Source organism: Strix aluco, chromosome 16, assembly GCF_031877795.1.
Source record: "Strix aluco isolate bStrAlu1 chromosome 16, bStrAlu1.hap1, whole genome shotgun sequence".
NCBI lineage: Eukaryota > Metazoa > Chordata > Aves > Strigiformes > Strigidae > Strix > Strix aluco.
In genome coordinates, this window is record NC_133946.1 from 20,612,450 (window position 1) to 20,637,412 (window position 24,963).

The 24,963-nt window shown below is 44.4% G+C and overlaps 1 protein-coding gene across 8 annotated transcripts in view; it reads left to right on the forward strand.

Annotated features, from left to right (window-relative positions):
• Window positions 1-24,963, forward strand: part of C16H11orf24 (chromosome 16 C11orf24 homolog) — a 30,141-nt gene that overhangs the window by 1,671 nt on the left and 3,507 nt on the right. For 2 of the 8 annotated variants that reach the window (XM_074842305.1, XM_074842306.1), the window contains 2 exons: window positions 3,727-3,823; window positions 21,260-21,498. In XM_074842305.1, the coding sequence (XP_074698406.1) occupies window positions 21,342-21,498 (157 nt within the window). In that variant the 5' untranslated portion in view covers window positions 3,727-3,823; window positions 21,260-21,341. Of the gene's footprint in view, window positions 1-919; window positions 1,170-3,303; window positions 3,323-3,726; window positions 3,824-4,210; window positions 4,260-21,044; window positions 21,499-24,963 lie in introns of those variants that run through there. The other 6 variants (XM_074842308.1, XM_074842307.1, XM_074842309.1 and 3 more) reach the window with 6 other exon arrangements.

The following is a 24,963-nucleotide window of genomic DNA, read 5'->3' on the forward strand; positions in this document are numbered from 1 at the left end:
TTTAGTACTTTTCTGGAGGAAATTTCAGATCACATGCCTCTTAACACATTGGTGCAGACATCTTTATTTTTTGTTTTAATTGCAAATTCTCTGCTGAATTTATAAACCCATCTGCCAGAAAACAGACTTTGCATCTGGTTATTTGCTATTGAAATACTAATTGGCACATCCATGCAACCTGCAGCCTCTGCCTTCTAAGGGAATTCTCCTGGCACAGACTTTTCGAAGGCGATGGGAGTAATTTGCAAGCGAAATTTCAAGCTTCAGTGGTGAAAAACATCCATGCTGAAGGCCTGATAATGTATTTAGAATGTCTGGCTGCATATCCTGGATTACAGAGTTAGGTTAACGTAGCAGCTTTTAAATGTAGTAGCTGACTTTTTCAGTTGTATGTGACTGACTAAATTTTTAAGGGAAAATGTTGCGGGAACATTAAGGAATGGAGATGTTTAAAGCAGTGCATGCTGGAAATGTCCAAAACTCAACTTGAAGAAACTGTGAAGAACTGATTTGTTCGGGTAGAGTTTCTTGCCTCTTTTTGGTTTTTTTGAAAGGCACGGATAAAATTTTTCTCCATGAAGCTTTTAGTATACAGTTCTGCTGATGTCTCCCCATGCTCTGGCACAGTGTTAACTGAGTACGTGTTCTATGTATCATCATCCACGCTTGAACACAGTTTTATAAACTGAAAGCGCCATAAAGCAGGTCCAGCAAGAGTTTATGCCAGCGTATTTGCAGTGAAAAATTAAAGGGGGATGTAGGAGGAATGAACTTGTTGCTCTGCTGCGCGCCCACAAACCAGGTGTGTCGCGGCGGCTGCTTCATCTTGGCTGATGTGCATGTTCTGAGGGTTGCTGGGCTTGCGGCTCAGAGCGGTCGCGTGGACGGCTGGGTGTCAGGCACGTGCATTTCCTCGCAGCCCTCGTCTCCATATGGTGATCCTCACGGCCTGCATGCATGTGCTGAACAGCCCTGCTCAGATCCGTCTGCTCCGACCTGTTTCTGCTCGCATCGCTGGACCCCACGTATAAGCACGTTCAGGCACTGCTGGTGTCTAGTTTAGATTTATCTTTGCTCTTTCATTGTTGCGTTGTGTTTGATGCAAACTTCTAATAGCAAGAGCAACGACACACTGGGAAAGCCGGAGGAAAAAGCACTCAATTCACTGTGTAAGTACACGTAGATCTTCAGCTGCTGTGCATTGCTACGGCTCCCTTGCAGAGCAATGACGAGCCACACTAGCTGGCCGTTTGCCCTTTGAAGTGTTTAAATTGGGATCAGATGCCTTTCTGAAGGAGGTGTGCATTCCTACGAACACAGAGCTGGTACAAAGTTAACTTGTGTGGTGGATGAGATACCCTTCTGCCCTCCCCTCCCTCCTGGCACAGTAATTGCTGGATGAAACTCCATGACTTATGCCGCACTAAGAGTCAGACTAGGTGATCTTTGTGGCTTTTTTCCTCCTACCCTTAAAAGGGCTGGGAGGGCAATATCCCTGCTGCGTGTGCTGTTGCTGGGTGCCATCTGACACTGCGTGCTCTGGCTCCGTAAGTTTGCTTCCCTTCCCTGCTTCCAGCCTGTCCTGCAGGTGTAACCCTTCATCATACCCCACCCATCCATGATACCCAGCCTGTCTGGGTCTGGGAAGGACTCCCAAAGGGCTACTGACTTTGTCAACTGGGAAGCCAAGAAGTCCTGTGAAGCAAACTGTGATTGAACCCTTTCTTTCTGGATGGTAGCAAGCACTTAACGTGTTCATTCCTTCTGTCAATTCTGCTCCTTTGGACTGAAGCCGTGGTTCCCTTTCTACAACTTAGACTTGGAGGAGTCAGCGGGGCTTGTGAGTTGACAGCCAGGGTATGAGGATGCTGCTGGCGCCGTAGGGACAGTGGTGATGCTGGAAATGAATGCAGGCAGGAGCTGGTTGTGCACATTGGAAATGTTGTTTGCAGCTCTTCCAGCTTTTGACTGTCAGCAATCCAAGGAGGTCACCATGTGGGTAAGGTGCTCAGGGTGTCTGTGGTACATCGATTCATCCAGGAAAGGACAGTGTATCTCTGGCGTGGTACAGGGACCCTCTTCTTGAAGGAATGTCTTCATGGACATTGCCGCATGTTCCTGTGAACAACTTATCAACAGAAGCAGCTGACACGAATGGCAGAAGTGGGTTTTAATGCTCAGTGGAACCACACACCTGCCTTGCTGGTGTGTAGAGCAGCACTCGGCTGCTTGCTCTTGTGCTGTCTGGCTTCCTCGTTGCTTTGGTTCTTTAGGTGCATTCATGGAAACCCTGCATTTAGGTGATGGCTCTGCTGTGCCGTTATTGTGATTATCACTGAAATCAGGTTTCCTCTGGGCAATTTTGAATGTTCATCAACGTAAGTGCCAAAACTTCTGGCAGTCTTCCGCTGCCTTTGCTGGCTTTGTTTTAATTTGCCGTTGTGGGCTTGAGCTCAAGGATCAGATCTTGGGTTTCAGTGCTGAGAGGTGGGGGTGCTACTGCACTGACACCGAGTCGGTGCTTGCAGTGTCATCGGACAGGATGGGACTGAAACAAAATCCCCAGTGGCTGCGTTGCCGTGGTGGGAGAGCTTGTCTTCGAATGCACCTTGCAGAACGTGAGACCTCTGGAATGACAGCGTGTGAGTGTCCTTTCCTCCCAGTTCACGTGGTAACTTGTCAACCATTTGGAAAGCACATTGGGCTCTTGCTTCTTTGTTTGTTTTTTCTTGTAGGACAGTGTGTCATGAAGAAAGGGAAAGAGGGCAGAGAGCCAGGGCTATGGTGCTTGTTTATTTGCAGCCAGCCAGCCCGTCCCCTGGTGCATGGCAGGACCCGCAGTCCCTCTGTACATCCAGCACCTGCTGAGGAACAGGCCGGGTCCTCCCTCCATCTGAGCGGGAAGTTAGGTCTCTGCAGTCAGTGCGGGTCGCATGCCCAGATTATCTCTGTACATCACCACAACTCCTGTCGCCTTTGCTTGGGGAGTCTCGGTTGAGCTGTGTCCCCTAAAGGACACTAAATTGTCCTCTGCAGATGTGGCTATGGAGTGTCCAAGCCCCCACAGCTACCTCCGTTATTCCCTAAATACCCAGAGAGGGAAGGGCAGGTTGACTGTGTACAAGGGCCGTTTTTTTTTGCTTATTGAGTCGTTCAACAAGTCCTCTTCACAACCATCACTGCTTCTGCTAAAAATGACCCTCGTGCCTCTGACTGTCCAGGAGGGTGTGCCTCTGAGCTCCAGCTGACTTGTGCTATGCCTGGAGAACCACTTATGCAATAGTTCAGCAAAGCACTTGAGCTCATACTTCAGAGAGAGAAGGTGCTCTGGTTTTAGATTTGGTTTATAAAAAAAAAAAGGGGGGGGGGAATGATTTGATGAAATTTGCATTGAATTTTGCGTATATATTTGTGTTGGATTTATATTTGTTTGGCTTGGGGAGACTTTGCAGCACTTTAACTAAATCTGGGTTTAAATCCACTTAAGTTAAACTCCCAATACAACTTGTGTGTGGAGACCAGGATGAAATCTCATTAATTTTAATAGGATTAAGCATGTTCTTTTGCTGAGTCGTCTTCTTTGTTTGGCTTCTCTGTATTAAAAAGCAGGATAAACCTTTCCACTCTTCCATCTCTTTGTGAAAATGCTTTGACAGTCTCAGAGAAGTGGCTTTCTGGTTGCATACAGTAATATTTTACACCCTTTTTTTTTTCCTATGCTTTCAGCTGTAGTCCTACTGTATCCAGGCTTTTACTGGCTTTTGCATCCCCTAAAGGCACATTAATTCCTGACAGCAAGAAAACAGTTACAAGTATTTGCCTGGTAAGTTTCTACACTCAAAATTATTTTATTTTTTGTTTGCTCCCTCTGGACAGATTTGAAACTGCTGTGAAACAAGTCCATTAGTAGATGGAAATTTTGTAGAAGTCATCAGGAACTGAGCATGTATGGATGGGTGAGGGCAAAATTAATCCCTATTCATGAACTGGGAATAAACTGAAGAAGAGGGAATAAAGGTAGAAGTGTTATGAATGCAAACTGGTTGAAGGGAAATATTTGAAATCCATTTAAGATCAAGCAAGCCATTCGTTGGAGAGGAGGCTACTTCACACGTTTGTGCTACCTCTTTGCTTCCTCATTTCTCAATGTACATTATCCCCTGAATCTTGCTATTGATTATTTTTTATTTGTATGTGATTTATGTTATAGGAACACTCCCCTTCCCCTTCTCCTTCAGAAAAGACAAGCCCCACAGCAGGTATTTCTGGATGTGCCTGAGATGCTTTTAATGACACTCTTACTAAGTATATGCTTTCATAGGAAAGGTAGACTGTCTTGTAGCTCATGCACTAAGCTGGATTTCAAGAGACTCAATTTTCATTTCCAGCTCTGACCTATAGCTATAGACAAATGGGTCAGTCTTCTCACACCTCTTTTTCTACCCTGTGAGATAAGGGAGGGTTGGTCTATCTTACCTACGCTCTGCTCTTTCAAACCCTGTCGTGCTGTGGGCTGACCTGTGTTACAAAGATGGGGCTGGTGTATCTGTGTCAGCAAAGCTCCTTTACATCACCATCCTTTTGATGAAATTTTACATCATCAGTGTGTCTTTTTGCTGGCAGTAGCCTCTGGACTTAAAGTTCCCATATCTCATTAAAAAAGGAGAGCATGGTGGAAAAGAAGTTCTCTGGGTCTTTTTTTGCCATAAGATAAACAGGAGATTGGCTCGTTTAAGGAGGTTAAGGATGGGAGTTTCTGATGGGTGAGAAATGCCCAGTAAGTTAAAATTCTCCACGACCAAGCAAAGATCATTTACTCCCTAGATCTCTACCCACAGTAAATGGATGCTAGTCTAATTGTTAACTTAATAAACAGTAAGTATTGCTATCAACATTTTTTTTCTGACTTTCTCAGCTGTGCTGATCAAGGGCTTTTTCCTGCTGAGACCAGTTTTCTTTTAAGTTATCATTTCTTCCCATTTCTAAAGCTCTTTGTATCCTAGCTGATCTGGAAAGATGATGTTGTCACTAGGATTTCACAGCAACTTCTGTGAATCTTCATGTGGGTTTCTGACACTCTTTGACCTGATGAGGCTTAAAAAAGGAGCAGTGTGCTTCCTTCCTTTGAAAGAAAACATTCTATGCCCAAGTTTAATGTTTTTTAAAAAATTCCGTTTGGAAAATACCTCATTTGTGAGCATGATGGGAAGTGCTGGGACCGTAGGCATGACCAGCTGGTCTGAGTGTGAAAACTTGAGACCAGCTTTGAAAACAGCAAATGTGTTCCCTCCTCAAGCGTTTCTTTGTCATTAGTCCTTTTTGTTAATGAATCTTGACTATCTAGAGCTTTACAAAATGTGCAAAACCTATTCAGTCTTTCCAGTTCCTTTTTATAGTGAGGCTTTTGTGGGATGGTCACGGTATCTTCTTTGGCTCATGATACAGATGATATAGTGTCTTTACAATATTTGCTTAGGCTGATGTAGAACTAAGCCTGATGTATCTCAGATGCATTCTATGCCTGGAAATGGCCTCGTTTGCAAGAGCAGCAGCTCCTGCATTGTCTCAACATGGTACTGCTCTGCAGGGCTCCTTTAGGAACAAGAAGTGTGAGTGCTATGGCTGAAGACCACGTCTCACCTGATAGTGAGGTGGAACATATGCCCTTGAAGGCCAACAGTTCTTCCTGACAGTGCATTAAGCCGTATCACGTGGCCATTAGTGCAGTGCCTATGAACTGTCCTTCACTTCTACATTTGTAGGAGGCTTCTGTTCTTGAATTGGTGTTGTGACTTCTGTTCTGGGAAACTCTTCTGTGAGGAAACACTGAGAGAGCCTGGACTGCTCAGCCTAGAGAAGAGAAGGCTCAGGGGGATCTTACCAATGTGTACAAATACCCGAAGGGAGAGTGCTTTTTCCAGTGGTGCCCAGTGACAGGACCAGAGGCAATGGGCACAAACTGAAACACCAGAGGTTCCCTCTGAACATCAGGAAACACTTTGTCACTGTGAGGGTGACTGAGCCTTGGCACATGTTGCCCAAGAAGGTTGTGGAGTCCCGTCCTTGGAGATACTCAAAATCCATCTGGACATGGTACTGGGCAACTGGCCATAGGTGGCCCTGCCTGAGCAGGTGGATTGGACCAGATGACCTCCAGAGGTCCCTCCCAACTTCAACCATTTTGTGATTCTGTGAAGATTGTGCAGAGAGCTTCTTTAATGTCTTAAGTGGAAGTCAACTCTGGCCAAGCTACCTGCTGCAAAATAAACTTAGTCTGTATTCTGTGAAGGTTCCCAGAGCGCTAGAAGAGTTTCTGGCCTTTGTCATCTGAACTGTATGTCCACACCACTGCATTAAAAATGGTGCAGTGAACATTTGGTCAGTAAGAGCTGTAGGACTTGTCCATCAGTCAGCTTATTGTACCATGTTAGCAGACCTTAAGTGCATGAGACTATCTACATGAGGTAGAGGCAGAGGTCTGCCTAATACAGTATTGTCTTCAACAGTGATAGGATAGTGATGGATAGAGACATCATCCCTTGATACTTGGTATCATGAGACCCTCTGGCAGTTTAGTTAAAAGCCAGTATCCTCCCACTATTCCCTTTCTCTTAAATCTTTTGTGTGCATTGAATAGCAGAAGCCCCAGCACAGATCTCGGAACGTCGCTGGTGGCCACTTGTCCTCATGAGAACCTACAGCTTCTTTCTGCTCTTTGTTTCCTATTCTAATCAATTATCAGTCTGTGCAAAAGCCTTTCTTTGTAGCCAACAGCATCTTAGTTTGCATTAGAACTTTGAAATGGTCCCTCACCAAAAACCATTATACAAATTTTATATAGGAAAGATAATTTCCTGCTACAAAAACTGTGTTGACTCTTCCTGAAGCCATGAAGCAAGCTGAGAATTGACACTAAGAACAATTATATCTTCATCTATGATGGTGTTTTTTGAGGGATGGCCAACAGTTTGTATTTGCTTTGTAGATATGGCAAGATCCATGTGTTCTGGCTGCAGTGACCATCTCTGAGATGGCTGGACTAGGCATGTGCTGTGGCTGAAACACATCACTGATGACATCTGGGGTATACCTGGCTCTAGTGGGCACATTTTGGGCAGTGAAGTCAGCAGGGGAATGCAACGTCATGAGCCTGCCAGTGGTTACATGACTTAATTTTGTGCAGGTCAAGGTTTCACTAGTTCTGCTAGCCTTACTCTCGTGTATAAAGTTAAACACGTGCTTTGTGTGTTTCAAGGATTGGTGCTTAAGACAGGTATATAAATATATGGAAACAGCTGATAATGTTCTTCAGGGACATTTGCTGCTTGAGTTTGAGAAGCATGTGACCTGGATGGAGCGGTAAGGCAGATGGCTTTTGTGACCAGCTCACTTGAAAAGCAAAAGCATGGAAGTTGGGTTTGTTCTCTATTTAGCAAGCAGCTTCTGACTGGATCTGGTATATTCATAAATTTCCATTTGTTGCTTTTCTGTTCATTGCAAAGGAAGCAAGGATTTCTAGGCCTTGAAAATCTTACAATGTCTAGAAACTGGTATGTGTTGATGCAAGGAAATTCATTCAGCGAAGAAACAGCTGTAACAGAAGTGGATTTCTGGTGCTGATGACCCATCCTCATAAGGAATATCTGAATGAAGGAGAGTTTTAGAATAAAATATAAACAGAAAATGGTGGTGAGCTGGAGGGTTTTGTGGGTTTTGGTTGCTTTTTTTTTTTTTCCCCCCTGCAGGTTTTGGCAATATTAACAAGCAGTTCTTTCTGGGTGGTATGTTCTTCACTTGGTCTTTGACCCCTCTGAAAGTGGAAACAGATGTCATGCAAACTGTGGAGCAGGCAAGCTGTCCCCTGGGAGTTGACCAAAAACTGCAAACCCTTCTGCTAAATGAACTCTTAAGTTATTGCACATCTTGTTCTGCAAACAAATTTGCCCCCATATTGAAATCAGTAAGATTACACCTGCTGGAGTTCCTTCTGGAGTTAAAATATGTGCTCCAAAATCGGGCTTCATTAAGTATCTCCCACAGCATGCTCAAGCCTTCACATTTACAGTTACTTCTGAGCAAGATACAGTGAGTGCCATCCAATGAACATACAGTCATAACACTGGGTTTCATATGGCGATTCATCTGCGTAAAGGATGTCTGGATGAAGGAGAGAATTTATAAATAAAATACTTGCGCAGATTTATTTCAGTATTTTTCTCTTGTCTCCAGGAAGGCTGTTTCCAGAGAGAAGTGAAGGAAATGTGCAGCACCTTTAAAAAGCAAAGACTGAAATGGTGGGCATGCAGTTTAAGTGGTTAGAGATTGTTTGATGTAGACGTTAATAGGGGGGAAGAGAGAGTTTTCTATTTTGGTCTTATCAGTGCTAGAGGATTTGCTAAGCAAGATTGAATGCATAATTCCTTTTCAGATGGCTGTCATAAAAAACCCCACAAACCCCAAACCAAAACCAACCCCCAAAAACCCCAGCTGTGAGCATCTAATCCTCACTGCAGGGCACTTTTTCTGCTCCATTATCTTCTTGGGCAGATTTACCTCATGATACAGTTTCAGGCAATTGAATTGAAAGTGCCCTCCTGTAAAGTGGCTCAGATGCCCAAGAAGGTGAATGCTAAGACAGAAGCTGGAATTTGCTGGGAAGCTGGTGGAGGCAGAAGCGCTGCTTTCTAGGGCAGAGGAAGCGTTTAATTTCTCCACACTTGCAAATGAAACTCATGGAGATCCTTCCACTGAAGTACTTGACTGTTCAGTTACAGCCAGGCTCTCAGGAAAATTAGTGAATTTAAAGTGTGAGCTGTTGTAATAGTTTTGTTAAACCCTCCCGTGGGTGTTTGTGTTGTTAGAGATGCAGCTGGTAGGGGAGATGGTGTCTCCTTGCCCTGCTGAAGCTCCTGTTTCCTGTGTGTCTCTGGCATCATCGCTCTGAACTGCGACCCTGGACCTGGAGCAGAGCCTTTTCTGATGGAGAACCCTTCTTCATGGTGGTTCACTTGAGCATTGTCTGCACTCTGCCTTCTGAAGTCCTCATGGTTACTGACATTAGGATAATAATTTATGTACTTCCTGCTGATGGAAAGGTGTCTGATACAATGTCATCAGGCTTAGAGCTGCGTTTTCAGGTTATCCCATGCTTTTGCTAAATACATAAATGTTCTGTAGCCAAGAACAGGTTGTGCAAGTGCTTTGTTGATGATAACTAAAGCTTATTGCTAGCTTTAGGTTCAGGCTAACCGTGTTAGTTAACAAGATGCAACTTGACCACAGCTTCTGGTCTCAGAGGTACCGTCTCGGTGTCCTGGTTGGAGCTGATTCTTCCATAAAGTGGAGCGTGCCAAGCCTTTTCCCCATTAAAAGCAAATGCACCTTTGTTTAGTACTGTGACAGGTTTTGTAAGACTGAATCCTTGCTAGACTGAGATTGTTGCCTCTTGCCTTATAAGCCTAAGGACAGATTTCTGGATGAAAGGCCAAAGTACCTCTTTTAAAGAGGTGCTTCAGAGTTTGTAAAAAAAACCCAAACCAAAAAACAACCCCAAACAAAAAGCCAAATAAAAAAACCCAAACCAAAAGTAAACTTTGGAATTGCAGAGGAGAGCTGGAAGAGCCGAGGGTTGTTGCCCAACATCCAGTGGAAATATTCTTTTTCTTGTTTGTTTGTGTTTGAAAGTTGGTGGCTTCACACTGCTGAAGCCTGATGCCCACTGGTTGTTAATGAAGAAGGTGAAGAAGGTGAAAACCTGGCATCAGTTGCAATCTTCCTTCATATTGCCTTGCCCCAGGGCACCTTGTGCCCAGCCACGCTTTAAGGCTAGGGGAACTAACTTTCTCTGCCTCATTAATTTTTGGCCTTTTGGAAGTGAGCATTGGCATTAGATTTACCAGAAACAACTTGGGAAGTTGCTCTTCCAGCTTCTTACTGAGATAGCCACAGCCTTCCACAAAGGACCCTTCTCCCCCAAGTCCTGAGAAGATGCTGGTTCTCCACTAAACCAACCCAGAATAGGGAGGAAACATGAATGGAAGAGGCGACTGCTGGTCCTCTGACCTATGCAGTCACTTAAAAGGTGACTCTGGAGTTTTCTCTGATCTCCTTTGGAAACTTTCAGGTTTCTGGATGATTTTAAGAAGCAAATACACTTTCCAGTAGCTGACAGTTATCAAGCTGGAGCACGTATTATGTCTCTCTGAGGTTCCTGTCCTTCTGTACAGATGACTGCTGCTTATGGGGCAGTTCTTGGTTTACTACAAATTGCAGCTTTTAAGGGAAGCAGAATTGGTGCCAGTTCACATCGTGTACCTGGCTCTAAACTGATGCAGTTTACTGGTGTGATTTACTGCTGCTTCATGAGTAGTTGAACAGTCTCCAGCAGGAGCAAGAGCAGCTGAGAGGGTGGGTGTGGGTTTAAGGGTGGGAGGCCCTTACAACCAGCTGATGGGACTCTCCAGCCTGCAAGTTGGACTTGTTTGTCTGATGTCTAGTTCTGAGTATCCTAAACTTGCTTTAAAGGATGAGGCTGAAGAAGTGTTGTACCTTGGTGCTGGCCAAATGGGTCCTCACTCTTCAGCACTTACAGCCTTTTCTCCTTCCAGGCTTGCAGAGACTCTAGCAGCAAGCTGGAATTGGAGCAGAAGGTGGGGTTTGGTAGGCAGGACGTGCATGTTAATTCAATTGTGAATTATTTAATTCTTGGCATGTCTTTTGTTTTGTATTTGATTTCATTCAGTCACAGCCTGTTCCACCTGTTGACTCCTGACCTGTAATGGTGTTCTGCTGCAATCTGATGGTATCAGACAGGTTTGGATTGGATTACACTGGACCCCAAGTCTTCAAAATGCCATTCAGTGTATTGAAGTGAGGAGTAAGAGTTTCTACTTGTAATGTGGCTTTCACATGTTTGTCCTTATCCTTGTTTTTGTTGTCCGTGCTTGGACAACCTCCCCCAGGCTGTCTCTTGACCTAGATAATTAGTGTATGCTGAGCTCATCTTTGGACCAGGGTGGGCTGATCTTGTGGGTATTTTGGCTTTTCTAGTTCACTGTTCCTCTTGTTACAGAATCAGAGCCTCTCTGGCATAAAATCAGTAGCCAGAAGTTTCTAATGGGTTCAGTCTGTGCTGCAGCTTTTAGGTCACAATGTCTGGAGGAGTAAGAATAACCTCTTGCTTTTGTTTGAAGTTCAGGTGTTACAAGTTGAGAGAGAGGTTTCAACCTTTTTTTTTTTTTTTTTCATATTCTGTCCTTGTACTGCTGAGCAAAAATTGAAGACTGAGATAAGCACAGAGGCATCCAAGAGTGCTTCAGAAAATATCTGTATTCGGACCCCATCTGTCCAGTAAAATATAGAACACAAGAGCAATTATGGGAGAACACGTAGTTTTTCACTTGCATGTCTTTGGTATAAGTTAAAGTGATGTTTGTGGTAGTTGTATTCTCTCTTGGTGAGCTGCTCTGCTGACTGTAGATGCCCATGGCATTCGGGTAGCCCTGTGAAACAGTTTTGGAACCCTTGTTAGCAGTGTCAGCAGCAGACAGATAGATAGACAGACCTTCCCTATCGAGCTCAGAAAGGTTCAGAACCACCTGCTACTGCCCATGCAGTCCCCCTTCCGTGAATAAGGGGTTCTTTGTACGAAGACAGTTGTACTGGGAAGCTTTGAGGAGCTCAAACCAAGCTTATTTTACTTTGACCTATTGATCAGTTAGCACCAGGACTCAAAACTTAAATGAGTTCCTCTGAAACTGAAAAGAGGGAAGCTAGAACAAGGTAGGAGAGCAGGGCTGCTGCCCTGTTGCTATGTAGGAGACAAGAGACCCAAGAGCTGGATTGAAGCACTTCTAGGGATGCTGCCTTGGCAGTCATGGACATCTATGAGAGTAAGGAGAGGGAAGGGTGTTTTTCCTCTAGGTTCTGATGACCCATAGGTTTAAATTCAAATTGATGCATGACTTGAAGACTTACTGGCTATGAAGAACCTACCACAGGGAGGGCCAGCAAGGATAAGGAGAGCTGCCACTGCGTTTGATTCTCTCTTTGTTTGGAAAAAATAGACTTGGCTAAGCTTCCCCACCCACCCTGCCCTGTGATTTCCACATCTTTCAAGCTGTCAAAATCACAAAGCAGGGAGGCATGTGCTAGCAACCTTCATTTGGTTTGCTATAAATGTCTTCCTGGCTTCGAGAGTTTGGGAAGAATCTTTTGATTTGTGTTAACATACATATGATGAAAAGCTCTCCAGTATCATACTGCGTTGTGATAAGCTGGAATGTCTTTCTGCTGCATATCACCTGGCAGACCTTCCATATAAAGCTACCTTTGTTTCTTAGCCAGAGTTGTTACCTTAAAAAGAAGACACCTCCTATAATCTAGGAGCCTTCAGGTTGTTTTGCACATGAGGATAACTGGAGGTGGAGGCACGTATCTTTTGTTACTTGTTTATTTTTATTCTCCATATTTCAGGACATGCACGAAGATCCTGCTTCCTTGCAGAAAGGAGAAATAGCCAAAAATACTTTCCTTTCTTCCAGTTCTTTTAGCACTGAGCAGAAGTTCCCCTTCAGCTGTTGCACTGGGACCATGTTTTGGCTGTTTCCAGGCTGTCTGAACTTTCTTCTCCATTTCTGAGCAATCCACAGTATTGCCTGATGTTTTTGTAAGATAGGGTGCTATCGCTGCTCTGCATAACCCTGCTGAAAACCATTCAGAAGCTTAAATTCCTGAGCAAACTCGCAGAACCTGGTGTTCTGGATAGAGACGTGTCCTTTGTTTCCACACACCTAAAATCAGTGTTACAGCTACATGAACCTATAGAGGAGCACAACGATTTCTCAAAAATACCTGGAGTGAAAGGTAGCATTGAAACTATCAACGTCAGTGGAATTTAACTTGACCTGTACTGCCAGGAAATTGCCGATTGTGGTAAAATTCTGCAGGGCAGGTGGTGGGTGGGTGACCAGACTTTAACGCATTGGCAGTTTTATTTGCTCCGAAAGTAACACTTGGTTAATTGTACCTTCAGGCTGAAGTTGCTGCTTGTTTAAGTCTGTGTTAGCTCCAGACTTGGCAGTTTTGAATTTAATAGCACCTCAGACACAATTTATTCCGGTACTTGTAGACTGTGCTGGTTCTAGCTTCTAATGCCATCTCTCAGCCAGCACGAAGCACCCATGCTTCTGCAGGCACTCAGAGAAACCAAAATCATGAGCTTGCCTTTTACCCTTCTTGATCTCCTTTGCTCTGTATTAACTCAATGGCTGCAGAGTTCATGTGGGAGCCCACGGGGATGGTTCCTTTGAGGGTCTTGTTGAAAGCTGTTTAAATTAAAAGACATAGTATGAAATGCCCTACGTATGATCTCCTGTTCCCATGAGACAACTGCTTGTCTGGAAATTTGCTAGCTGCTTTGGGTGTGGATCAGACCAGGGAAGGTTGCAATTGAGCCATAGTGCACATTTTTATTGCTTGGAGGTATTTTTGTTGACAGATTTATTGTCCAGTCACAGCTTTATGCAGTTAGCCTTTGGCAGTTCATTTTTCTTTATATTAAAACTGAATTGTTTCAGATATTCCAGAACAAGCCACATTTTCATAAATGAAGTAGCTGTCTGGTCATTTTTCACAGGAAAAGTGTCCTGCTGAGTAGTACTTCTCACCATCTGAACTGCAGAACAGGGCGCTAATATGGGTGAGAAAGGATGATGGATGGTTGATGCTGGTTTGGGGGTTTTAGGCTTTAACACTTATTTTCTCAAAGTGTGATGGCCGTGAAGCCTCAGTGGTGCCCGTGTGGGCTGTCCTCCTTAGTGGGGTAACAAAGGCATAAGCTGTCTGCCTTGTGCCCTGAGAGAGGAGTATGGGTGGGGAACTGAGGCACAGAAAGATGGAAATGGGTAAAGCTGGTAATATTCAAAACAAAACTAACCCAAAAAACCCCACCCACAAAACCCACTGCGGCTAAAGGTGCCAAAGATTATGAATCTGTAGCCCTGCATCACTTCCACAGGCAGCTGGAAAGTGGGGAAGGAGCCAAAGCTCAGGTTGTGGCACACTCAGACATGGGCTCTAACCACTAAAACCTCCTTCTTCTCTGGGTTCCTGGTAGGGAAAGGAAGATTGGGCACGTTGCTGAAAATCTTGAACCTGAAGGATACAGCACTTTAATATCCACGTGAATGAGGTCTACTGTTCAGAGCCTGCAGTTAATCCACCCCTTGCATGGAAATGGCTTTCCATTCCCTTTGTGGGAGTGCGGTGATGTTGACCTTGCAGAGATGCTGTTCCTCGTGAGCTTTGCACAGCCTTGGCCCTGTGTAGCATCGCATGCCTTTGTCAGCGTGGAGCCTGAAGTGCTTTATACTTATGAAAGTTTCATGTGTCGGCCAAGTCCAAGTGTGATCGCAGAGTTTCTCAGCAAAACTTGGCATTCCACCTCTTTGAAAGAGACTTTAAGGTGTTTGTTCTATTCATGCAGAGCATCTTGAAAGTCCTGATATATTATGTTTGGCCATTTATAAGCAGAAGAATGGATTTTTCTTGCAGAGAGTAATATGTGGCAGCTGGAGAAATACTTTAACAGCTGCAAACTTTTTTTAAAAAGCACTATTTCCACACCAGTCTTCCAGAAGATGCAGCAGCCTACTTTGAGGCTGTCTGCTCAGTGACATTAGATTATTCCTTGCTCTCTGGCTTAGTAAGTCCCATCTAAGTTGGTGAAATGTGAATCTAGAGGGTGTGTTGGGTGCGCTGAGCAAGGATGGTGTCTCTGTTCTTTTGACTTCGTCTGCAGTGGTTGGAATCTTTTGGCTCATTCCCTGAATGTAGACGCTGCTGTAGGCATTGCAGTCACCTTTCCTATGGGGCGTGTGTCGTGCAGGTTGATGGGAGGTTCAGCTGTAGATGGGCACTGCCTACAAACTGAAGGAGGTGGTTCATATTTAGGGAAGGAGATGGTGTATAACTTTATGGTTGTCTAATTAAAATGTTTTTGCTTATTGGGCTGTTGTTCTTAACAGATTCCAGCGTGATGCAGTCTGTGTGGATTTTTTGGCTTTGTAGGATTTTCTAAAATCTTATTTTGTGGACATGTGTCAGGAGAAACATCAGAAAAGGCAGCAGCAGACCGAACCGATGTCCATCCAATACCCTATTCTGCGTCCTGGAGTGAGGAGTGAGGCTGCTGATGTGGAGGGATGTGCCAGCTCTTCTGTAATACATGGCCCACTGTGCAGTGTTACGCTGTGAAGAGGTTGTGTGGTAGGAGAAGGAATGTAAGTGATCTTCTTCCAGACCTGAGCTGGTGGTGTTTCTTCTCTGAATCACATTTTGGAGCGTGTGTAACTTGCGTCCTACTGGTGCAGCAGATCAGCCTCAAATGCTCTGATGGCCTCATGTCAGCCCCAGGTGTTTATCAGATCCAGCTTGTTGGTCACCATCCTAGCCTGGATGGTGTATCCATGAGATAAGACTGATTGCTAGGCACATTTTCCTTCAAAACTCCCTCTGAAAGTATGGAACTGTGCATGTCCCACATCAGTCATCCTCCCAGAGGAGCATTTTGTTAATACTGGAAATGGAGGGGGCATGGAGAGCCTGTATTGGGGCAGCACATAGACCATTGTATCCTGGGTTTTCCAAGGAAGTGCGAACGTTTCACACTGTGCAGGCATCTTGGGAGGTTAAAGTAACTGTGTCCAGACCAGGGACCGAGTAATGCATTTCCTCCCCTGTAGTCTCTAATGCTTCTTGGCTTCACAGTCTTTGTTCAGTTCATCCTTCACTCTTGATAGCACATGACATTCTGTAGAAACAGCTTTGTAACTTGTCATTAACTTTCTTTGGGAGCCAAAGGAACTTAATAGCTCTAAAGCTGCTGTTCAGAGAATGATGTAACTTCATCTGGTCATGCTCAGCTGAGAGCAGGTCAGCCTCATGTACCTTGGTGCTGCCCCTTCTGTCTCCAGACCTATCCACGTGTGCAACTTTGGACTTGGAGATAAGCTTGGGAAGCCAAATGCTTCTCAAGATTGCAGCACAGATTCCCTGCCTCCTGCGTTCTAGCCTCGATACACAAAATGAGATGTGCTTGTCTTCCCTTAACAAAATCTGGTTTAATTCTGTTTTCCTAAAGAGTGAAATATAGCACTTGTTTTGAGATCTGACAACACATGAAGTGTTTAGCAGCAATTGCAAGTTGAAACCAGGCCTTACAGCTTCTCAATTTGATGGGAGAGTAGCATCGTTGTCTGCAAAAGGCATTCCACCCCTGTTTTCCCTGCTTTGTCATTATACTGAGGATAGAATATTTCTTTACAGCTCTTGGACCTTATTTCATGCCTAGTCCATGCACACTTGGAAGCATGAATTTTGGGGCAGTGTCTGCTGGCTCTTTGATGACAGCTCAAATGAGCATGTGGTGCCCTAAATGATTTGTTTTGCTCCCGTAGTACCTGTGATCTCTAACACACACACACACACACACACACACCCCCTCTTTCGGTGTTTCTTTTGTCTAGTTCTGCATTTCTCATTTCACCTTGGTGCTGTCACTGCCTGTACCTTGCAACTGCTTAACTGGGAGCAACTGAGGCTGGCTGGGAGGGCCTGGAGGCGAGGGGTTTATATTCCAAAGGCTTCACTCTGCACTTGCAACATCACTCCAATCAATGTTGTTTGCATTAATACTTTGAATTATTTTTTTTTTTTTTTTTGCACAAATTCCTTGGCTTGAGCACAGGAGGATCAGCAAGAAGGGAGGAACACTTCTGAAACCCAGCAGGCAATGCTCTCTGGATGTGTGTGTACATTGCAAAGTCATCAGTCATTCAGTTGTTTACTCAGTTATTCTGGTTTTCCAGCGTGCTTGTTCCCTGCTGAGTTATAGCCACAGATGGTAAAAGTAAACTTTGCACTTTTCAGAGTGTAGTCCTTTCCCAGATTTTATTTGTTGCTGTCTTTTGTGGTTTGGTTTGACTTTTAATTTCCTTGGGGATGCTCTACAGATGGAGAAGGTAGTGCTCAAAGGGTGAATTTTTGCCCTGATTTCTCAAAATTACTTCTGATGGGAACAGTAGGGTTCATCTCTTCCTTTGTGTTGTCTCTGACGGCCAGAGACGTGAAGTTTCTTCTGGGAAGCAACACAGTCTGGAGAAAAAGCTTTAGCTGGTGCTTTTCTGGGATGTAGAGATGTGGGATGGGTGCTCAGTGGGGTCTCTGAGCGCAGATGGAGCCGTGTGGGACTGGCTAGAAGTGCAATGGGAAGGCAGAAATAAAACTTATTGCTTGTAGTTACAAAAGGCAGTTGTTAAGTTGGGAAAAGTGATCTGCAAGTTACTGTGACTCTTGTTCTGGATGTACAGGATTTTGCTAAGGTGGGACAGGCCAAAAAACCCCAAGCCCTAGCTGGAGGCTCCAATAGTTAATAGAGCATCCCAGACATCATCTGGACTGCATTAAAGTACGACTGCAGCTGGTTATCCCCTCGCTGGACTTGGAAACGAGCTGTTTGCTTGTCTGCTGTACTTACAGTCTGTGTATAGGGTTTGTCTACTTCACACGCTGGCTCTGCAATTCGTAAAGGGATTTTTATAGTCGGTTAAAGTCCATTTAAAATTATTTTAAGCTTGTAAGTTTGCATTGAGCGCTTTGGGGGAGGGACTGTCAGTTGGCCCCTGAGTGTTTAGTGAGAGGGAAAGGGAAGGCAAACCTCTCTGTCTGAGCTCGCTGTGTCACCCTGAACAGGTGCTGGCTAACCCAGAAAGGCTGCCAGGTGCTTTGGAAGAGGTGAGAGGCATTTACTGGGATTATCCTTTCCTCCAGAGTGGTGGCAGTCAGCCGTGATGGGAAGGACTGCTGGTGGGTTCTTGTGCTTGGGGATACAAAGCATCTCTGTGACAACTTCTAGACACTGAGTGTGATCAACATTTGATTTTACAAATGTGTGTAGTAGTTCTTGGGTGTGTTGAGATTAATTAAGATTATTTGTCCTAAAAGACTGAGATTTTTACTGTAATAATAATCACAGTATTTATGCATAGATAAAATGCTGCTATATCTGCATTTTCAAAATGCAGTGGAAGATGTTTATTCTCTGGGGGTTGGTGAGTGTAACTACAAAGGTATTAGTAAAGTTAGGAAACACTCCACACACCCCCCCCCATAACAAGAGTGCTCTGTGTGTGTATTCATTGCTGTTATTCTTTACTATTTTCTTTAAAACAGTAAATGCATATGTTATTCTGCAGCCAATCCATTCTCAGAGTCACTTCTTGGGCTATAAAATGTTGCTTCTTGTAAGCCTTGTACCTTGAAAAGAGACAGCAAACGTAAGCTGGGCGCTCTTTAAAATGTAAAATTTACCCTTAATGATGATGTTTTGGGTTTTTTTTCTTGTGGGTCAGATAGTGCTTGCTGAATCTCTGCCTGTGACCTGTGAGCTTTACAAGAAGTGCACTTATTTCTGCATAACGTGGTGGGAGTGTGGGTTGACAAACAGTGCTCTGAGCGACTTGGTGAGGTGCCTGTAGTGTCCGTGAGGGAACCCGAACCACTTGCTTTAAGTTGAAGAATTTGGAATTTAAAGCAAGCTTTTGCTGCCTGTCAGCAATAAAGATCTGTCTGCTCTAGGAAAATCTTTGTGGGCAGAGTATTTCACATCTTCCCTTGCTTACCCCCTTGCTCCCAGTCTTGTCAACTGGAGTTGTCAGTGATTAAACTACAGCATATGCTAAGAGTGACAGCAAGAGAGTGCTAAAGGCTAAGGCAAACTTGTGGAGGTGCCTTGTAATTCAGACCAGTGGGAGAAATACTGAAGCTATTTTGGCTGAATACCACAAATTTGTATTACCAGTTCGCTGCCAAAAACGTGAGGCTGCTTTCCTGAGCAGCCAGCGCCTGCGTGCCGCGTTGCGGGAGCTGCGATTGTGTATCGCACAGGTCATCAATCCTGCGCTGATTCTTCCAGCTCCCACAGAGGCGCCCTTGGAAGAGCCAGTGATGAGAAAGAAAGAGCAAAGTCAGTCTGCGCTGGGCGTGCGCAGCGTGAAATGGGAGAGACGCCTGGGCGAAGCTGGTGCTGGCTGGACACCAGGCGCAGTCTCTGGTACACAGGACTAGATGGGGCTGGTGCGCTGCCTTTCCCAGCCAAGACTTCTGTTGTCAGGTCAGACTTAAAAATATTTCCAGCTGCCAGGTGGGATGACCCAGGCATGAACTTTCGGCTGCAGGGAGAAAGCTCTTCGCACAAAATGAGCGTGATGCTGTGCACGCTTACTGCAGGGAGAAGGGCGCAGAGGAGTGCACGAGCTGAGTGCCTGGTCTGGGAGAGCAGAAGATGTAGAAATGCTCCATCTATTTTCAACAGGCAGAATAACTCTTTTTACTAGAATAAATAAAAGGGCAGCGAGAAGAGGAGGCTGAGGGGAGACCTCATCGCCCTCTATAACTCCCTGAAAGGAGGGTGCAGAGAGGGGGGAGGAGTCTCTTTAACCAAGTAATGAGTCATAGGACAAGAGGGAATGGCCTCAAGCTGCGCCAGGGAAGGTTTAGACTAGATGTCAGGAAGTATTTCTTTACAGAACGGGTTGTTACGTGTTGGAATGGGCTGCCCAGGGAGGTGGTGGAGTCCCCATTCCTGGAGGTGTTTAAGAGTCGGGTTGACCCAGCGCTGAGGGATCTGGTGGAGTTGGGATCTGTCAGTGCTGGGTTAACGGTTGGACTGGATGATCTTCAAGATCCTTTCCAACCTAGGTGATTCTGTGAGTTCCTTAGGGAACTTGTAGGGTTACTAGGGATGCTGAGTTTGAGGCACTGCATTTTAGTACCAAGTTTTGTCCCCATCTTTGACTCCAGTGTGGTCCCGTATGTTGTGTGTCCTCTGTGAAGCTTGAGTTAGCTGTTTATATTTCACCCTTTTTCAGGCAGGGTGGTTTTGAGGCTAAAACTCTGTTACTCTGTTCGGGGCTTTAGGACACAGTAAGGAGGAAAATTTGGAAACAAAGCTTTCATGGTATGAAGCATCAAAATGTTGCAACCTGGGAGTCAAAGCTGATAAACATTACCTTGAGTTTTCTCTGAGGAAGAAGAGGCTCATACTCAGATTCTTAACTCCAGTCCCAACCACGCTTGTGAATTTAAGAGCTCAGGGCAAAACTTCTTGCATGGGTGGCTAAATCAGGGTCTTACGCACGTTACTGATGACTGTTGGATGTTTTTCACTATGCTATTTATACCATTCACACATGCTGCTCATTCTGTGTTGTGAACTGCCTTTGCGTCTTCAACTTAAGGCGTCACGTATACGTCTGAGATGTCACACAAAGTTGAATCTCAGCACTCTAAAGGCCGTGACGTTTGTCTTCATAACTGCAGGATGAGGACTAAAGCTTGCTTCAGTGATGAGAAAGAGGGTTGCCCTTAAAAGCTACTTAGGGAAGAGACTTACAATTGGTCTGGTTCAGGCTGAACTGTTTGGAAGCTCATAGAAAGCTTTAAAAAGTCTTGGAAGTAAGAGGGTAAATACAGGTAGAAGCTGATGATCTGCTCTGAAGTCACCAAGAGCTGGTCCAGTGACTTTAAGGGTGAGAGCCCATCCATTGGGACAGAGTCTCATGTGTACATTGGTAATGAAGAAAAGACATTGTCTGTTAATTATATGGGGAAATGGAGGTTTAGTGTGAGTGACTCTTCTTCAGTAACAGCTGATGTGTCTGTGTAATGTCTTAGAAGACCTGAAATATTGGCTTTTGCTTGTTTTCAATCAAAGTTTCTTTTAGCTTTTCACAATGAGCAGGAAAATCAAAGCAGGGATCAACTAAGGCTGATGCTTGGCTTTGACTGACTTGGTGTAAAGGCAGGGCCAGGACTATAGTTCCCCATATTATCAGTGTCCTCAAGCTGGTGCAAACCCTTCTGCTGAGCCTGGGAACAACATTAAGGGTCCCAGAGTGAGTCAGAAGGCATCATGTCTGTGCTGCCATACGCCTGTGGGCTTTGAGTTTGGCTTTGTGCACATGGCTTTTGACTTGGGCTGTTCTCCACTGGGGCCTGAGGGAAGAAGAGCAAAGTACCCTTTCCAAAGAAAGGGCCTCTGTGAATTTGGGAATGGTCTTTTCTCTTCCTGCCAACCTGTATGTTGTGCGTAATGATATTTCCTTGCCTTTTGAACATTTTTTTTTTTCCATTCCTGCTGATAGGGGTGCATTTAGTAGAACCCTCTTGTGATAGAAATTGATTTTTTTTTTTTTAATAGGTATATTGCAGTGAATCTGAAAGTGATATAAGAAAGAATTGCTCCTGGGAAGAGAAGCCTCCCTGCAAGACCAACCCTGAAGATGTGGACTGCCGTTGTATTCTTCCTTCTGATTTCCTTCTGTATATGTGAACACAGGTTTTCTGTCCTGAAAGGGAGAGGAGTCCATGTAGTGCAAATAAACAGGCTTACAACTGAAAAGCAGTGCAGGCAGGCTTGTCAAGGCCCAGGTGCTTCAGGTGAGATCCTTGTCCCTTAGCTGGGATTCCAGCTGGGTTTTCTGTTCCTTGATGGTCTCCTCTGCTCCCCTGCCAACTATCTTTCTTAATTCCAGTTGTTTACAGGCATTTACAGTTATGGCTTCTCTGAGCAGTCCTGTGGTGCTAAATAACTTCTGACAGCCTTGGTTAAATTGAATCCAGAACAACAATTTCCCAGGGCCCTTCTAGCTTCCGTAACAAACAGCATGCATGTGCTCTTGGTGTGCGCTGCTAGCGTGCAGTGTTAGGTCACTTGACTTGAGGAATGATTATTCCATGCTGCCAGATGTTTGCAAGTGAACGGTGCTGTTGTAGACAGCTGCACTGGAACGAGTAGTCCTTGCTCACTGGCATTTATGTGTGTTTTTTTCTGCCTTAGAAGAAACCAGTTGTATCCTGCAACCAAGCACGGGGTTAAACAAGTCTGGGGAGATAAGAGCCTTCTGCTGTTTACCTCTGAGATGTCTTCAAAATGCGTTAAATTTCTAAATGAGTCTGAGTTGTTCTTATGAAGGACCCTATCTTATCTAGCCACATGTGAAAGCTATACCTACAAACACCTGGTGGTGCTGTGGTGAAGATGGGACCTTGGCTCAGGTGACAAGCAGATTGACATCATGAAAACGCCTTTTTTAAGGCTTAATGGTTTCACACCTTTATTTTAAACATGAGACATTCCTTCACAGTGGAAAGAAAGCACCTTTATAAACTAAGCATTTTATTTAGGAGGTAAAATATGGGTGGGTTTGTCTCCCAGGCACCACAGCTGTGAAAACTTAAGCTTCTGCTTTTTAAGGTGGTAAACCCTCGAGAGATGACACATTCACACTGATTGTGCTGATACTTTGGGTCTGTAGCACTGCATGTTTGTTCCACCTGAGAATCTCTAAACGCTGTGCATGTGTCATCTTAACCTCCTGATACCTTGATAAGGGTAGAAAAGGTGCTGCTTCTAGAGGAGGGACATAAGGACTTTAGTTAGTGTGTGATCGGGGCTGGGAGATGATCTGAGTGTATGCTTCACTTTGTTGCTGATTTCAACCACTTTTTTTATAACCTTCAACTTGTTCTTTCCTGATGTGTTTTGTACAGAGCAAGTCCAGTTGAGTGTTAGCTTTGTTGGGCAGAGGGGGTTGAGCCTCTAGGTGACCCATTCCGTCTTCAGGAAACCACACAAAACTAAACCCAAAAGCATAAACCTTTTCAGATTTTACATTCCATATTAAACTTACTGAAGCAATTTAATTCCTATTTGTTACTTGATGGCCAGTGTGTTGCACTACCTGGTGTCAGAGGAGATGGAAAAGATACAAGCTCTTGACAATAAATGTATAGCCATGTGCAGAGAGATTATCTAGAGAGAAGGACTTGAAGTGTCTTTTTTTGGTGGTTGGCTTTAGGTTTTACGATCAGTTTTATTGCTCTCGTTCTCCATTCCCAACTTCCCCAAGTATATTTATTTTTGTTCTTTCTTTCATTACAGACATGAGGCCCAAGGCTTAGATGTCAGAATAGTTACGCGTCTGTAACTGTCAGTAAAGGAGCAGCGGTTGTTATTTTTTAAGGCATTATAGTGTTAACTTGCAGGCCAAGGTTGCATGGGGACACGTCTTCGTAGCTACATTGCTTGGAGAAGTAGAAAAATAACATTCCTAGCTGGTCAGGATCTCTTCTGTAGATGTAATTTATATCCTTGCTGGCATAACATTACTAACTTAGAGAAATAGTGCAACTATCACGAAAAGAACTGCTTTTGCCAGTACGTTCACCTCTTGGATGTGCCTTGCAGAAAAGGGAATGGTTGCTGGTCTAGCTATTCCAGCACTGCCTTCGAATATCCACACCAGAGGCTGGGATATGTAGTTAGACAACTATCAGAAAAGTTTGTACCAATGTCATGAGACAGTTTGACACTTGAATCACATGCTAATAAAAGCAGCAAAGCTCTCTAGGGCTGACAGCATGGGTAGTAACTCTAACCTCCATATGTTGTCTAATGCAACGGGATCAAGTGTCCAGATGCTCTAGGGTAAGTGATATATGTGATGGAGAAAGCACCCATCTGAGCAAAGATCTGGCAGTCTGGGATTCCCAGATGCCTGGTGAGCACAGCAAACCCGTGTTGGGAGATCAGATGAGCTCGTGCTCTTCCCTTTGCATCCTCAGCCATATTCAGACCTCTCCCAGCTTTCTTCTGTGGTGGCCTGTCCAGGGTTGGAGGGGAACGTCTTGGGCGACTGAGGGGTCTGGCTCTGAGGACAGAGCCACTTGTCCTTACTTCTGGGTTATCTTGCATGCTCTGGGGAAAATAAAGGGAAAATATGACATGGCTGCAAAAGCAAATATTCCTGCTCCCTGTTGTCACAATACCTCTGCTTACCTGGCTTCTGCTTGCTTTTGGGCAGCTGCAATTTCTTTCCAGTAACAGCAGGCTTAAAAATTAAATAAACCAGTTTGGTAGGGCAAGACCTTGGTGTCTGCCTATATGGTTTCCTTTCAAAAGAGCTCTGAAGAGCTTTTGTTTTCCTTCCACTTCTGGGATTTTTTAATTTTTTAAAATTTTTTTTCTGTCTCCTAATTGGAAATGAGCAAAAGGGGAGCCACTGGATAGCACGTATCTTGCAGTGGAGCCTCAATCTGGAGGTGCATCAAAGGGAGTGCTAATCAGTACTAATCAGCCCAGCTCTACAGAGGTATCTGGTTGTCCTGGGGAGTGACAGGGAAGTCATGAGCAGCTGGATACCATCCTGATGGCAGCAGAAACCAGGGTGCTTGAACCATGCTGACCCCATTAGTCTCTTGACCTTTCTGAACTGACTGACGTGGATATCTAGCCAATGCAAGATATGCTGCTGGTTTTTTTGTTTTCCCCTTCCCAAGAAGTGAGAAATGTCACGATTTACAGTGGTAGATGGTCTGTGTTTCTCCACTAGCATGGCTTATTGAACAAGGGACAAGGAGTGGGATCGGGACTCAGGGCACATCCCAACATGTTTTCATTTCTGAGAAGTGGATTTTAATTTCTGCTGCATCTGCTGCTCTGTGTGATTGTTGAAGCTTGTCATTGTACCGCTTTTTAAGTACCATTTTTTTAAAGGCTTTGAATGGTTTCAGTCCCTTTCTTATCACTTTATCAAAGTCAGTAAAATTCTGTCTTTGCTAGTTTCTTTAGGCTCTCCAAACAGGCTGCAGTTGTTGGTACAAGGATTTATCCAAGTTCATAAATTTTCCACAACCCCTTTTAATAACTGTGGTAATGTAAAGTTTTTTTATGAAAAGTTCAAGCTTCCCATAGCCTTAATGCTCAGCTAGGGTAACTCTTTGTAGATAAGAGCTTTATATATAGCCATATGTACCCCATAGGCACGTTCTTTGCCCTTTCTCACACTTTTAACAAGACACAGAAATTAATTTCTCCTACTGTACACTTAAGTTCCCTTTAAT